Source organism: Hyla sarda, chromosome 6 (genome assembly GCF_029499605.1).
Source record: "Hyla sarda isolate aHylSar1 chromosome 6, aHylSar1.hap1, whole genome shotgun sequence".
Taxonomy (NCBI): Eukaryota; Metazoa; Chordata; class Amphibia; order Anura; family Hylidae; genus Hyla; species Hyla sarda.
This window is the reverse complement of record NC_079194.1, coordinates 223,969,648-223,986,967: the sequence shown is the minus strand read 5'-3', so window position 1 is coordinate 223,986,967 and position 17,320 is coordinate 223,969,648. Positions and strand designations below refer to the sequence as shown.

The 17,320-nt window shown below is 42.1% G+C and overlaps 1 protein-coding gene across 4 annotated transcripts in view; it reads left to right on the top strand.

Annotated features, from left to right (window-relative positions):
- Positions 1–17,320, top strand: part of KIAA1549L (KIAA1549 like) — a 179,412-nt gene that overhangs the window by 97,724 nt on the left and 64,368 nt on the right. For all 4 annotated transcript variants that reach the window (XM_056526603.1, XM_056526601.1, XM_056526602.1 and 1 more), the window contains exons 12-14: positions 4,670–4,845; positions 6,159–6,286; positions 14,503–14,678. In XM_056526603.1, the coding sequence (XP_056382578.1) occupies positions 4,670–4,845; positions 6,159–6,286; positions 14,503–14,678 (480 nt within the window). The remainder of the gene's footprint in view (positions 1–4,669; positions 4,846–6,158; positions 6,287–14,502; positions 14,679–17,320) is intronic.

Here is a 17,320-nt window from a genome sequence, read left to right as displayed (position 1 = left end):
TACACCCAAAATTGCACTTTCTCTCTCAATCTGACTCCCTTCTCTATCAGTGCTTCTAGGCAGGATTTGGGCTTGAGGTGAATTGCTGCTGTCCTTTACAACACACTGTGCAACACATTGTTTTCTCTCCCTCTCTGTAATAGAATGCTGTGGTGACTGGGAGGTGAGTCGATGTTGTAAAAATGCTTTTCTGTGCAATACACACTGCTCTCTGTCCCTTCTCTCTGTGCAACAGAACCACGCTGATGTGACTGGGAGGTGAATTGCTGCTGAAAGAATTCTGTCCTTCTTTATCTCTCTGGAATAAAAGGCTGAAGTGACTGGCCGCAAGATGGCTGCTGATTATATAGAGCTGTGACATCACAGGGGTGGCTGGCTGCTGATAGGCTGCATGTGATTCAATGTCATCCCACCTACCCTTGTTTCTGCCTTCCCAGGATTCCTTGCCCCATGTCCTCACATGTGGATCCGCAATTTTAGATGCCCTGGAGCCTGGACCAAACTAAATGGAGTTTAAGGAAGTGATTCACGCGATTGAATCGCATCGATATTCGCATTAGTTGCAAATCAAATTTTTCCTGAAATTTGTAACGAATTCGGATTCGTCAGATTCGATTCGCTCATCTCTAGGGCTGAGCGTCAGTCATTGACATCCACATGTATCAATGCACTGCTTGTTGGTGAGGGGGTCCCAGGGGATCCATTGATGGACTATTCTAATGCCATATGTGCTCTGTTACCAAGTTATGCATGTGAATATTGAAAATTTAATATTTGCTTTAGATTAGTAAATCAAAATGAAAGTGTACCTATCATTAACAAAAACTTTTGATATAATGTAGATAATACCATTACATATATATTTGTAATATACATTGATTAAAATTTGTTTATATTTTTGGGTGAAAAAATGCTGTCCCTGCAGCTATTGCCTGTGTTTCTCTGTGAGGAGACCAAATACAGTAAATGAGGACAGAACAAGCAGGGCTCTGTGCAGGCTCCTGTCTTGTCAATCAGCCTGCTGTGTGTGCTGGAGGTGTGTCACAGAGCCTCACTGCACAGAGCCCTGCTTGTCCTCACTGCACAGAGCCCTGCTTGTCCTCAGGGTACAGAGCCCTGCTTGTCCTCAGTGCACAGAGCCCTGCTTGTCCTCACTGCACAGAGCCCTGCTTGTCCTCAGGGTACAGAGCCCTGCTTGTCCTCAGTGTACAGAGCCCTGCTTGTCCTCGGTGTACAGAGCCCTGCTTGTCCTCAGTGTACAGAGCCCTGCTTGTCCTCAGTGTACAGAGCCCTGCTTGTCCTCAGTGTACAGAGTCCTGCTTGTCCTCAGTGTACAGAGCCCTGCTTGTCCTCAGTGTACAGAGCCCTGCTTGTCCTCAATGTACAGAGCCCTGCTTGTCCTCAGTGTACAGAGTCCTGCTTATCCTCATGGCACAGAGCCCTGCTTTTCCTCATGGCAATGATCCTGTAGATCATTCCTTTGGGTCATTAGGCATCACAACTACAAAATTGGGGGCACAATAAACTACACTTACATGCAATTTTATGCAACCATCCAATACTAACTGGCTTCTTCTCAGGTTGATGTATCTTGCAGCCCAAGCAAAATCCAGAAACTAAATCTTTTCAAAGACAACCTACTCAACCACCTGAGAAGCTGTCCCTATAGTGACTATCCCAACACCAGGGCCTTGCAATGCCCCCCAAAGAATGCTAGGTAACCTAGTATACTGCATGTCCTCAGGCCCCTTCAACTACTTGTTGTCACAATCGCATCTACCAGACAATAGCATTAAAACACCAAGAAACTTAAGCCAACAGTAACAAGCTCACATTCTTACAAATTCCATGAGTCTGTCTCACACACTACCACCTCCTTTTTTTTCACAGATATTGTCTATTGGCATTATAGTCTCTTATATGCCAAAGCATGTATCATGCTTGCTGCATACTGTAACTATACCACCAGCAACTTGTTTCTCTGTAGCTGCAGGATTTTTTTGAAAACTACCCAATGCTTATTGTCCTATTTCTTTTCCCCTTGGGAAAGGGGAACTTCTGTTTGCCATATGGGTTGGCCACACACTGACTCATTTTTTGGTAACAGCTCCTTATTTAAGCTCCATAGTTTCTGCAACAATCCAACTCCATTTTGTCTTTCGAAGATAGAATAACAGCTCACGGAGGTATCAGGTTATATACTGTCCTTACAAGTCTATGAAGAGGGGAGAAAGAAGGAGGGAGAGGAGTGTTAAGTGGCCGGAGAGAGAAAGAGGCAGACAGGGAGACTGAAGTGACAGTACACTAGCTTAATGTATTAGATCTCACCTTAGTGCTTGAGTAACAGCTTAGATGGCTTGGAAATGTTCTATTATGTCATCCATGCTGCTGCTAATAGGCGGAATTGATTAGTTGAGCAGAAATCTGATGAAAAGTGCTATATCTTCTGCCTAACTTTTGTTGCAAGATACCAACACTTTCGGAGGTCTTGTTGAATTTAATGGAGATTGCAGAAAAAAGGGATAGAGATGACGCTATATAGTGCCGATTATCAGAGATACTAAGGGAAGGTAACACAAATGGTAATGGACCTGCAGGTTGCGCTATACAGGCACAACACTATAAAAGTGTTTTTGGCAGGTCTCTGGTACGGTGTGTTGGGAGCAGCTGGCCGTCGGTCCCGTCGAGGACGATGTGGAATGCAGGAATACAGATGTGGATAGGTGGAAACCCGGTAGGGGTTTCCTTTCTTTCCAGAGGAAAAATCCAACTGCAGCAGGTAGCACTACACCGGTGTGAAGATACGGGAGTCAGGTGTACAGTGCTGAATACTTTTTATTAATGTTCATAAAAAGTATAATGCAGGTGCAGACAACCTGGGGCTCCCTCCTTAGTCAGGTCTTAGTTCATCAGGTCTGGAATTTCTGACTCATAGGGTTTTGATGTTATGGCTGACTGGTGTATGCTTTTTTATTTCTCGGTTATTTACATGAAATATTGGTCAGTTTTGTGCAAGTATAATTGAAAATGCACAGCGTGAAGATGAAATGATAAGCTCCATGGGGCAGCCATCTGTTGTCTAATAGTGTTTTGGTTACTTAATTTTGTACAGTGAATGTTCTGTGCTTTAACATTATGTTTGTGATATTGATTTTGAGATTATATTACAACATCCAGCAATTCATTTTCATACCACATTCAGGGATCTTTGATTTGGCAGACACAACGCTTCCTTCTCTTCAAGTTAATTCTTTACCGTCTCTTGTTTACAGATCTGCAGACATTATTAATGGAATGCAAATTGACAGACAGAATGTTATTGTTGGCTTATTGACTCTCACTGCCAGAATGGCTTGACTTTTCTCCAAGTGCAGTCTTCTGAAATTGCAGTGACATTTAAATATCGAATTAGATTTTTGATTTATTTTCATAATAAATGTTAGTTTTTATAGCCTCTCTATAAAGAGGTTGTCGTTTTTCTGAAGTATCCTATTATGAAATTCTGGGTTATTAGAGGAAGGTCGACCATTTGGGAGCTTAATTTACTAGCAGTTTGGTGTGAGTCTGGACCTCACTTAAACTCTCATAGCGGCCATATATAGGAGAGGTTTACCATCAAGGATAAAAAATCATATGGATACTGCGCTGTGACCCTCCAAAGATGGAGTTCTGCAGAAGCCGATGTTAGGTTATCCGAAAGTATTTATTTTGTCTAAACCACAGGCTGTTTCGAAAAAAGTGTCTCTGCTTTTTCAAGTGAGAGACAGAGGTACATCAGATTGTGAGGAACACCCTAGTTTCACCCTATGAGGTGCACTGTCTTTTGTTTTCAGTTTTGTTCTATATACATATAGGAGACGTGACCACATTTCCTTGGACCCTCTCCACTATAGGAGTTATGCAAATACCCTGATAGTGACTCCAAAAGACTGAACCACCATCTTCATTGGGTAGTATAAAAAAGCATCAAGGGATCCCTGGTTTCCTGAGAGGTGGAAGAAGCCCCAAAGCTTGGATGTAAAACATTTTCCATATGAGTAATGCTTGCTATGGGCATAACTAGAAAATACTGTGTCTCACAGCAAACTGATGAGTCCTTGGCCAGTTACAGTTACAATAGAAGTTGGGGTGCGGAGTAACGCCAGACACATGGTAGTAGGTGGTCAAACTCAGTCTCTCTTAAACTTTGCTCAAAATGCAAATAATGAACAGTCTTGGCAATACACTGTTCCATTAGTTTGGCGTTTAATGACTGGAGCAGGGGAATGCCCTTAGTTTGGCCTCTGTAGGGGAAATGGACACTAGGTGTTAGGCTCCTCCAATCTGTTCCCTGAAGACCTTGGCAGTGAGAGAACCTGTGTTTAGCTTATCATTGAAACCCCCTCTCAGTGATAAGCGAATACTATACTAGTCAATATACAAGTCAATGGTAGCAAAATCCACTGAGGATTTTCCGCAGCAAATACGCTGCAGTAATTCCACAGGTAATCTGCCCATGTGAACGTGCCCTAAATATGGGGATGGCGCGCCTGCCCATCTATGCATGACAGTCAGATATAGCTCTCCTTTGCCTTACCGGGGTTCAAACCACTAGCATATCCCATGGGAAAGTGCAATGATGTAATCAGGATTAGTAATATGTTCAGAAATGTCACTTTTCCTTTTACAGCCAGTTCAAGGTTTCGATTATGCAAAGCAGCACCTTGGACAGCAAGGAGGGGACGAAGATGTGCTCCCTGTAACCCAAGAGACTGTGGTGCCATCACTCAATTTATCCCAAGAAAGAGACAGCACAAAGGATGGCAGCACGGAGAAGATGCTCAAGTCTTCAGATAATAGAAAGAGGTGTGAATTCACAAATTGTATCATATTTAATCACATACTTTCCCTTCTCTCCTGATCATAGGGAGGATTCCCCCTGAAGTACTTGAGTTGTTCTTCCAGTTGTTTCTCAGTGTCTGGGAAAGATGGATGACAACCCAGAATGGCTACAGGTGCTAAAGGCATTTTCACCCAGATTTTTCAGACTACAGAATTGCAAGTTTACCGAGTCATGATCAAATATCACTGCCATTCAGTACAATAAAATTGTTTCCATATTGATCTTTACTTTCCCAGCAACAGATAGAACTTAAAACCCCAATTGCCACCATTGTACAGTATATGTAGTCAAGAAAAAGCTCCAACAGCAAAAAATATGCAAAAATGAAAGAATGAAAATTTTATATTAGCAGATCAAAAAACATACATAAAGTGTAGGGTCACACACAGCATATTTGATGCTGCGAAAGCACTGCCCGCAGTCACAGAGTGACGACAGAGCGAGTTCCCTGCTCCCTGTAGCTCTTTGTGTCCACTCGCAGAGATGGATTTCTTGCCGGTAGTCACCAGCTGACACACAGAGCTACCCAGCCACAGCAGGGAGCTCGCTCTGAGGTCGCTCTTTGACTGTCGGCAGCACATCCGCAGCATCAAATATGCTGCGGATGCTAACAAAAAAAACAAATGTACTCAAAAACAAGATGTACTCACGGAAGTAACAATGAGGCAAACATATACATCATGACAGGTACATATGGATCGGTCCTGCCTGATTATACAATGTCTAGCCACCACAGTATACATACCCCAATGTACGTTTCACTCGCCTTGCTTTGTCAGGGGGCCATCTTTTTGCATATTTCTTTTTGTTGGAGCTTTTCCTTTGGAGTATTTGTAAAAAGTGTAGAAAGCTCATAAAATAACATAAATTCACAATCAGTTGTGTCAAGTAACAAACTCAGTGTGGCTGTATTTGCACAGCCAGCTTAGGCATTAGGTGACATGGCAATTCCAGCGGAACTTGTTATAAAACCTTTCTGGTATAAGGTTATAAGGCTATGTGGACTTAAGTGTAACAGGTAAACTTATTAAAGCTAGTTGTATTAAGTCGATTTGGTAATTGTCTGTTAAATCAGCAAACATTGTGAGATGTTTTGAATCGTAGTAATTTTGGCTAATTCAGCCCGGCTGCATCCATGGAACGGAAAACTGTACAATAGCAGCACACAATACAGTCACAGAAGCCCCCACTTCTCCCAAAAGCTCTTGACATTTTCATTATGTGAGTTGCAGAAATGATGCCTAACACTTGTCTCTGTTGCTATGGTAACCTGTAGCCGGTCGCCTTGTGAAAATGGTTCCGTCATCAGCAACGAATCAGAGGACGCCAGTTCAGACAGGAGCACTCCGCAGAAAGTAATGGCTCAGCACCGAGTGACAAAGGATGAGGCCTGCAAGCGGAACGGTGAGGAGGGCACCCTTCTAATAGCTCTGCAGCCAGCGCTGTATATCATCCACAACACCACATATTCTCAAACTGTGCCATGGAGTAATGTTACATTATACTTCTCATAATACACTTTTAGTGCCTTGTCGAAATTTTGCATAACCAATCCATTTTTTTTTCTTTTATAGTTTTATTATATATCGTGTATCCCCTCGTATTTCTTTGTCTTGCTGGAGGCTGGCACAGGAATAGTTACATATTCCCCTCTGCTGCGTTCTATGGAGTCTATAAAATTTACACAGTGCAAATCTTAATAGGACCATTCAATTTTATGTGATTTTTTTCCCCCGGGAACTGATTTAAAGGGGTTGTACAGGATTAGAAAAACCTTAGTTTTTTTTGCCAGAAGCAGCACCTCACTTGTGTATAGAGCTGTTGGAGTAAACAGAGCCAAGAGGCAATACCAGACATAGCGCATGGACAAAAATAACGCTGTTTCTGCAAAAAGCACTTTTTTCTGATTTCCTACAACCTTTTTTCAAACAGTCTCAATGGCTGCTGGACGAAGCACCATGAAGTCTAGACTGGTTGTACAGGAAGAGAAAAAACTGTTTATAGGTTATTTCTGAAATTGCTGTTCATCTCCATTCACTTCAACTAAGCTTTACTGCAATACCAGACACAACCTGTGGACAGGCGTGATGCTGTTTTTGTAAGAATAATCCTCTACAACCCCTTTGAGTCTTGGTCTTTTGCTTCGATGTCACTGGACAATTGACAATGTAGTGAGAGAGAAAAACCATCAATAATGGATGAAGTTGTTCTCCCATGTATATAATGTCGTGGCAGAGATACAAATGTCAGTGTTACTCATTGTGGCCAATCACATTCCACCTTTTCTTTCTTTTGGAGGGCTTAAAACCGAAAGTAGAGATCTAATTGGTTGCTCTAGGCACTTCAGATACTGTGTTAATAGTTCCTACAAGAGGGGCCTGTTATCTCTATTATTTGACACCATTCTCCCACTGTTTTACAAAAATGAACTATTAACAGGCAGTCTGAAATGCTGATGATCCCCCCTATATTGTGGCGCCAGCTAATTTGCTTGAGAGAGTAATATCCTGTAAATGGAGAACAAGTTTAAAGGGGTACTCCGGTGGAAAACTTTTTTTTTTTAAATCAACTGGTGCCAGAAAGTTAAACAGATTTGTAAATTACTTCTATTAAAAAAAATCTTAATCCTTACAGTACTTATTAGCTGCTGAATACTACAGAGGAAATTCTTTTCTTTTTGGAACAAAGTGCTCTCTGCTGACATCACGTGCACAGTGCTCTCTGCTGACATCTCTGTCCCTTTTAGGAACTGTCCAGAGCAGCATATGTTTTCTATGGGGATTTTCTCCTACTCTGGACAGTTCTAAAAATGGACAGAGGTGTCAGCAGAGAGCACTGTGGTCATGATGTCAGCAGAGAGCTCTGTGTTCCAAAAAGAAAAGAGTTTCCTGTGTAGTATTCAGCAGCTAATTAGTACTGGAAGGATTAAGATTTTTTAATAGAAGTAATTTACAAATCTGTTTAACTTTCTGGCACCAGTTGATTAAAAACAAAACAAAAAAAAACGTTTTTCACCGGAGTACCCCTTTAAGAAGATGCTACATCCCAGGCAGTCATATGTTCTAGGAATATAATGGCTGCTTTCTTCCAAAAACAATGCCACACCAGTCCAGAGGTTGTGTGTGGTATTGCATCTCTGGTCAATTCAATGAATAGGGTTGAGCTGCAATACCAGACACTACCTGTGGAAATGCGTGGAGCTGTTTTTAAAAGAATAACCCTGTTTTTCTGTGTAGCAATAGGGAATGCCCAGAGGCCACTCTGCCCCATAACAAAACACCACTACCAATGGCACATAGTAGGTTGGGATCTGTAATAGATTTTGCATCAGGATCTAGGTGTTCAATTACGCCTCCGATCACTAGGGAGTTGGGTATTTGGCACCCAAACGTTTCTTTATGTCAGTACCTACATTACCTATAACTGAAAACTATATAACATTGTTCCATCTTTCAGCGCAATTTAGCAATAAATATTTTTATGTTATTTATTTTATTATTTAGGTTTTCTAAAACAAAAAAGAAACAAAAAAATTGGTAAGAAATTTCATGTACTGATCTTTTGTAACTAATATATAAACTAATTCTTTGGGTGAAGAAAGATATGGGACTCTTCTTAAGACGTGGTTAAGGTCTTCTCTAGAATCAGCTCTGTTCGGTCCCATACAAAGCTGCAAATCCCATGCATAGAATAAAATGATAATATTCTGTCTGCCTGCAGCAACTTATAGGTTGAGGTCAAGAGCTCACCCGTACGTGTGTATTATTGCTTTCAATATGTTCACAGACTGCAGTAAGCTCCTCAGCTCCCCCTACTGGTGACCGCTGCATTCAGAATGTTACCATTTATCTCTATGTCTATGGGCATTTGTTGTTCTGTATGCGGAAAAATCAGGCTCTTACCAGTATAATATATATTGAGAGATTAACTAATGCAGAATTGGGAACCTCTTTAAATGAAATAGAAACAACATGGTGTTAATGGGTGGACATGCACTTTCGCCACCAATGTACAACTCCTACTGTCATGTTAGATTAAAGGGGTACTCCACTGGCCAATGATCAGAACATTTAGTTCCGAATGCTGTGTGCGCACGGTGGGGGTCGACCATGCCCCTTCGTGACATCAGGCCACGCCCCATCAATGCAAGTCTATGAGAGGGGGTGTGGTGGCCATCACTCCCCCACCCATAGACTTGCATTGAGGGGGCATGGCCTGACCCCCACAGCGCACACACAGCATTCGGAACTAAATGTTCCAAACGCTGGCCAGTGGAGTACCCCTTAAACATTGATTGTTATGTTATTTCTCATTACTGGTCTTCTGGTATCCCTGACATGGTATCTTCACTGCGCTATACTTGCCTACAACTTAGTGGAATTCTTTATACTATACTGACCATTTCCAGGCCATCGCTCAGCTTCAGATCCTTCATATCTATAAGTCGCAGGCCATACACATGGTATACCCATCAATTTTGATTGGATTGGCTGACCATCTAATGTGTATGGGGGGCCCCATGATTATCCCCATCAGATGATGTCATTGACATAAGGATCAGGCCATTGGATTTTAGCTGCCTGATCCAGATTCTTTTTGTCTTGGAGAAATAAGTTACTGCTGGAGGTGTCTGGCAGCAGATTACCACCCTTTCTCTCTATTAAAAAACACATGAATACTTGTCCAAGCCAAGCATGGATATGTATAGGACAATTGAGCAAGATAGCTGTCAGCCAAAAAAGCATTAGGGTAATAGTGAACTAATTGGTATAGCTATCTTTAGATCTTATCCCAGTGTTTTCCAACCAGTGTGCCTCCAGTCTTTGCAAAACTACAACTCCCAGCATGCCTGGACAGCCTTTGGCTGTCCGGGCATGCTGAGAGTTGTAGTTTTGCAACAGCTGGAGGCCCACTGGTTAAAAAATTCTTCCTTAACCTAATGTGATTGTGAGCTCCACAGATTCCTTACATGCCACTTATAGGACCGTATTATGGATTACATTTCTCACTAAGTAGGACCCTACAAGGGTTAAAAATCTTTGATTTGCCCCATGAGAGATGCAGAAAGTGAATATTCTAGGATAGTCATGCTTAAAGGGGTACTCTGGTGGAAAAAATCTCAGTTATAGGAGTCTAAACACAATGAAACATCAAGCAGGTGCACACCAACCTAATATATCTCTTACTGTGCCATCTTCTCTTTAAAAGAGCCTTGGGTTTCAACAAACATGTCCATGAATTTCTTGATTTTAAAGGGGTACTCCGGTGGATAAAAAAAAATGTTTAAATCAACTGGTGCCAGAAAGTTAAACAGATTTGTAAATTACTTCTGTTTAATAATCGTAATCCTTCCAGTACTTATCAGCTGCTGTATGCTCCACAGGAAGTTCTTTTCTTTTTGAATTTATTTTCTATCTGACCACAGTGCTCTCTGCTGACACCTCTGTCCATGTCAGGAACTGTCCAGAGCAGGAGCAAGACTCCATAGCAAACCTCTCCTGCTCCGGACAGTTCCTGACATGGACAGAGGTGTCAGCAGAGAGCACTGTGGTCAGACAGAAAAGAAATTCAAAAAGAAAATAACTTCATGTGGAACATACAGTAGATGATAAGTACTGGAAGGGTTAAGGGGGTACCCCAGTGAAATTTTTTTTAAATGAACTGGTGCCGGAAAGTTAAACAGATTTGTAAATTACTTCTATTAAAAAATCTCAATCCTTCCAGTACTTATTAGCTGCTGAATACTACAGAGGAAATGGTTTTCTTCCTGGAACACTGAGCTTTCTGCTGACATCATGACCACAGTGCTCTCTGCTGACATCTCTGTCCATTTTAAGAACTGTTCAGAGTAGGAGAAAATACCCATAGAAAACATATGCTGCTCTGGACAGTTCCTGAAAGGGACAGAGATGTCAGCAGAGAGTACTGTGGTCATGATGTCAGCAGAGAGCTCTGTGTTCCAAAAAGAACACCATTTCCTCTGTAGTATTCAGCAGCTTATAAGTACTGGAAGGATTAAGATTTTTTAATAGAAGTAATTTACAAATCTGTTTAACTTTCCTGCACCAGTTGATTTAAAAAAAAAGTTTTCCACCGGAGTACCCCTTTAAAATCAAGAACTCTATGGACATGTTTGTTGAAACCCAAGGCTCCTTAAAAGAGAAGATGGCTCAGTAAGAGATATATTAGGTTGGTGTGCACCTACTTGACGTTTCATTGTGTTTGGACTCTTATAACTGATTTTATCAGTCTGTTGGCAGCAGTTGTGTTCAGTTTATTGGCTGTGAAGCAGTTCAGATTATGAGCTATAACCTGCTTTAGGCTGTCAAGGTTAGTGAAAAAATACAATCCTAGTTTCAAGGGATGACTCGGCCCTAAACAATGGCAGTAAATATTCATGCCAAGTCCACAATGGTTCTACTTGACAAATTCAGTAAAGCCGGGAATCCGCACTTTCTCTAATACAGTAGTAGTAACATCTACATGTTTTAAAGAAAGAAGGTGAATATATCATCAAAACTGCTACAATGGTATTTGTATACAGTAAATGCACCATTGACCTACATTACAAATCGCCATAGAAAACATACATACAGTCTGATCCTTCTCTACTCTGGCTGTCAGGAAACGTCTCGGGCCGCCAAACATATGAAATGATGGATCCATCCTGCCAAAACTAGTAGCTTCAACTTTAAAGGGGTACTCTGGTGGAAAACTTTTTTTTTTTTTTCTATCAACTGGTGCCAGAAAGTTAAACAGATTTGTAAATTACTTCTATTAAAAAAATCTTAATCCTTCCAGTACTTATTAGCTGCTGAATACTACACATGATTTTTTTTTCTTTTTGGAACACAGAGCTCTCTGCTGACATCATGACAACAGTGCTCTCTGCTGACACCTCTGTCCATTTTAAGAACTGTCCAGAGTAGGAGAAAATCCCCATAGAAAACATATGCTGCTCTGGACAGTTCCTAAAAGGGACAGAGATGTCAGCAGAGAGCACTGTGGTCATGATGTCAGCAGAGAGCACTGTGTTCCAAAAAGAAAAAAAAATCCTCTGTAGTATTCGGCAGCTAATAAGTACTGGAAGGATTAAGATTTTTTTAATAGAAGTAATTTACAAATCTGTTTCACTTTCTGGCACCAGTTGATTAAAAGAAAAAAAAAGTTTTCCACCAGAGTACCCCTTGAAGAAGATGCTATATCCTAGGCAGTCATCTGTTCTGTCTAGGAATATAATGGCTGCTTTCTTCCAAAAACATTGCCACACCAGTCCAGAAGTTGTGTGTGGTATTGCATCTCAGGTCAGTTTAAAAAAAAAAAAAAAAAGTTTTCCACCGGAGTACCCCTTTAAGGTCAGTTTATGCCCATACAATGGGATTTGAAGCTCTATCAGGAAAAATGTAGCTGTAACTGCTACAAAAGTATATTTTGAAATGAATCAGCTCAGAACCTTGGCCCAAATATTGACATGGTGTTAAAAGCTAGACATGTAGTGAAGTGGATGGGCCGCCCCTTTATATCAGTACAGTAGATACTTGAAACAGCAGTCAGTTTCCAACTAAAAACAAAATGACCTGTTTTGTCTGGAATGTTGAGTATTTCTCCTTCCCTAAGACTAAACTAAATCAGGTCCCTGCTTGTGACAGTAAAAAAAAACAGGTCTATATTCATGGGGGTGGTGGACACACTCATCTAATTTTATGATCTACCTACAAAGGAACCCACTTTTCATTTTGAAAGGGTATTAAATAAAAATTTCATTTGGAGACGAAAGCTGCCACGACTTTCAGATTTTGGGCACCATTTCTAGTATTCTGAATAAGAACGTTTAGCTCACTATAGCAAAAAGGAGGAAAAGAAAAAAAAGGTACTTGAGGTTACTGCTGTTGCCTGTACCCCAGAAAACGGGCTCAGAAAACAATGTAAAAGACAAAATGTAGTGAGCAGTCCTCTAAAGTACGTTTTAAGAAGGAAAGACAGAATGAAGAATATACAATTAGATGCCTAGTGGGTGTGAAAAAAATAACATAAAAAAATGACATGAAAAAAATAACATAAAAAAATAACATGAAAAAATAACATAAAAAAATAACATGAAAAAAATTAAAAAAGCTGGAATCTGGTAAGTAAAACAAGTAATAAACATATTAATAAATGATTACATGTTTAATATTACGTACTGGATACCAATATTTTTATTTTATTTTTATGTATTTTTTTTATTTAATATATTTTTCTTACCTACTAGGCACCTAATTTTATATTCTTCGTTCTGTCTGTTCTTCTTAAAACGTACTTTAAATAACTGTTCACTACATTATATCTGTTAATGTTCTATTAGGACAACGAATAGACCGATGAGTCAAATATTACCAAAACAAGTAAGGGAGGGAAGGTACCAAATAGCATTACAATTACAGTGGTCCCTCAAGTTACAATATTAATTGGTTCTGGGACGATTATTGTAAGTTGAAACCATTGTATGTTGAGACCAGAACTCTATGGAAACCTGGTAATTGGTTCTAAAGGCACCAAAATGTCATCCAAAAAATAGGAAAAAGTGAGGATTAAAGAAAAATAAGTAGATAACTAATATAGATAAAGCAAGTCCTTACATATAAAAGTAGGAAAGATCTTCTGGGAGCTGTAAATCACGGTCTATGTCAGTGTTTCCAAAGCAGGGAGCCTCCAGATGTGGCAAAACTACAACTCCCAGCATGCCCGGACAGCCAAAGGCTGTCCGGGCATGCTGGGAGTTGTAGTTTTGCAACAGCTGGGGCCACCCTGCTTGGGAAACACTGGTCTATGTAGAGGACAGGAGCTTCTTCAGGGTCCTGTACAGTACACGCAATGTCCTAAAAAAGTAACATGGAGTCTCCCCCACCTGGTGTCCAAAGGAGCAGCTAACCCTGATACAGGTAAAGAGTACAGAACATGTAATACCAGACACCAGTCAGTGCATGCATTTCAGTAATACAGGGGTTTTATCAGTGAATGCCCATTTTGATTGGTCGGTTCTTCCAGCCATTGACAGGTTTCACAGATCTGGACTGTAGGTAGCATTTTATGTTGAGTTTGGTTTCAACGATGGTCCAGAAAAGACAATTGTATGTTGAAACTATTGTATGTTGAGGCCATTGTAAGTTGAGGGATCACTGTATTAAATTGGTATGACCTTTGATGTAAACCGACAGACTGGGGATGGAGATGGACTTGCCTGGCACTGCACCACTGCTGTGCTCTATTGTCTTCTGATCTTTCTTTTCTGCCTATTAAAAATACTCACACTGACAGCAATAGTAATGCTCTAAGGATAACATTTCCTCTAAACCATATAAATCCTTCCTAAAGGTTACTTTCTTTCTACTTCAAATATTTAATAAAATATTAAAAATAGTAAAAATATTCTTTGCAGCAGGACATTAATGGGTCATGAGTCCTGCGGTGTCTTGTGATCCCACAAATGCTATGAATAACCTCAGGATGTCTATACTGCTACTGGCTGAGATTCTTTCTTCGCACTCATCCTGGTCATAGTGCATCATTTTACTATACGTTTCGGCCGCATTGCATTTTGATGAGGTGGATGAACTTGTCATAACTCATTTGTTTCCTAGTGCCAATAAGTGATGAAGAGGAGGGGAATATTCACTATGACAAAAACAAAATCATTTCTGACCCATTTGACTCCTCGTCTGGCTCAGTGCAACTCATTGCAATAAAACCAGTGTCTATACCCCCGGCTCTTACCCTATCGGAAAGGAATCAGGAGATGTCAATCATTAATGGAGAGGTAAGCCGTATTTTATTTATTTTAAGGGGTCTCTTTTGCCCTTTATATTTTTGTTAAGTCATGGCTCAGGTCCCTACTTCAGAAGCCACAGGTTTTTTTCATGGTTAGTATATTTCCTAGCCGCAGGTGCCCTATTCAGTTTGGTCTTATGAATTAAAGGGGTACTCCACCGCTAGACATCTTATCCCCTATCCAAAGGTTTGGGGATAAGATGACTGATCGTAGGGGCCCAGCAGCTGGGACCCCGGCGATCTCTGTGCAGCACCCGGCGTTCGTTTAGAATGCTGGGTGTGGGTGGCAGGGGGATTGTGATTTCATGACCATCCCACTCATGATGTCACGCTCGCCCCCTCAATGCAAATCTATGGGAGGGAGTGTGGCGGCCACCCCCACCCCTTGCATTTAGAGGGCGTGAGGTAATGTCACGAGGGGCGTGATGTCACCAAGACTTCACGACCCCCACCGCTCGCTCCAAGCGTTCGGAACAAAATGTTCCGAACGCTGGGGCAGCGGAGTACCCCTTTAAGTAGAACTTTATACAGGTGACTTAGGGAGACATGTAGAGTGCCTCTGTGTGCCACAATATGATTTTTAGTATTTTAAAAATATAGCACTGCAATACTGCATCCAATTCATTATTCTGTATAAATCCTTACAAAAAGTCTCAAAAAATACTCTATAATAGTCTATGCTGTAACCATGGAATATGATAAGGTTTATGCTGTAGGCTAGCTGGGAGTAGTAATGTTTCAGTTGTGATGTCCCATGGCATGGTGGTGTAGCTTACCTAAAGTTCCCCTGTGAACCCCACTGACCTTTTATCAGTCGAGTTGTTCCTATAGTGTAAAGCGCCGTGATGAAACCTCTGGGCATTAGGACTGAAACACTCCACTGGAACATCTTGTGCAAATCCAATACAAAACAATTGCTTTAGCACAGCATAGAATGTTACAACTTGTTTTGCAGATGAATAAATATTTGGTCACTGTCCGTTTAAAGGTTGCTTTCGCAACATATTTAATCAATGGAAATCCTCTGAGGTGCTTTTAGCATGTGTAAAAGTAGTGACTAATGCAAATGTATAAAGGATACAGATGTTACAAAGTGTTCTCAGTCCAGATAGCTTATTCTCTGCTAATGATGACCTGCACAGGTTGGATCACTGTCACGATGCCGGCTGGCAGGTAGTGGATCCTCTGTGCCAGAGAGGGATTGGCGTGGACCGTGCTAGTGGATCGGTTCTAAGCCACTACTGGTTTTCACCAGAGCCCGCCGCAAAGCGGGATGGTCTTGCTGCGGCGGTAGTGACCAGGTCGTATCCACTAGCAACGGCTCAACCTCTCTGGCTGCTGAAGATAGGCGCGGTACAAGGGAGTAGACAGAAGCAAGGTCGGACGTAGCAGAAGGTCGGGGCAGGCAGCAAGGATCGTAGTCAGGGGCAACGGCAGGAGGTCTGGAACACAGGCTAGGAACACACAAGGAACGCTTTCACTGGCACAATGGCAACAAGATCCGGCAAGGAAGTGCAGGGGAAGTGAGGTGATATAGGGAAGTGCACAGGTGAAGACACTAATTGGAATCACTGCGCCAATCAGCGGCGCAGTGGCCCTTTAAATCGCAAAGACCCGGCGCGCGCGCGCCCTAGGGAGCGGGGCCGCGCGCGCCGGGACAGGACCGAGGGAGAGCGAGTCAGGTACGGGAGCCGGGGTGCGCATCGCGAGCGGGCGCTACCCGCATCGCGAATCGCATCCCGGCTGGCAGCGGAATCGCAGCGCCCCGGGTCAGTGGATCTGACCGGAGCGCTGCAGCGGGGAGAGTGAAGCGAGCGCTCCGGGGAGGAGCGGGGACCCGGAGCGCTCGGCGTAACAGTACCCCCCCCCCTTGGGTCTCCCCCTCTTCTTAGAGCCTGAGAACCTGAGGAGCAGACTTTTGTCTAGGATGTTGTCCTCAGGTTCCCAGGATCTCTCTTCAGGACCACAACCCTCCCAGTCCACTAAAAAAAAAGTTTTCCCTCTGACCTTTTTGGAAGCTAAGATCTCTTTGACAGAGAAGATGTCCGAGGAGCCGGAAACAGGAGTGGGAGGAACAGATTTGGGAGAAAAACGGTTGAGGATGAGTGGTTTGAGAAGAGAGACGTGAAAGGCATTAGGGATACGAAGAGAAGGAGGAAGAAGAAGTTTATAAGAGACAGGATTAATTTGACACAAAATTTTGAAAGGACCAAGATAGCGTGGTCCCAACTTGTAGCTAGGGACACGGAAGCGGACATATTTAGCGGAGAGCCATACCTTGTCTCCAGGGGAAAAAACGGGAGGAGCTCTTCTTTTCTTATCCGCGAACTTCTTCATGCGTGAAGAAGCCTGTAAGAGAGAATTTTGGGTCTCTCTCCATATGATGGAAAGGTCACGAGAAATTTCATCCACAGCGGGCAGACCAGAGGGCAAGGGGGTAGGGAGGGGGGGAAGAGGGTGACGGCCGTACACCACGAAAAATGGGGATTTGGAGGAAGATTCAGAGACCCTGAAGTTATACGAGAATTCGGCCCATGGAAGGAGATCTGCCCAGTCATCCTGGCGGGAGGAAACAAAATGTCGCAAATAATCACCCAAGATCTGGTTAATTCTTTCTACTTGTCCATTGGA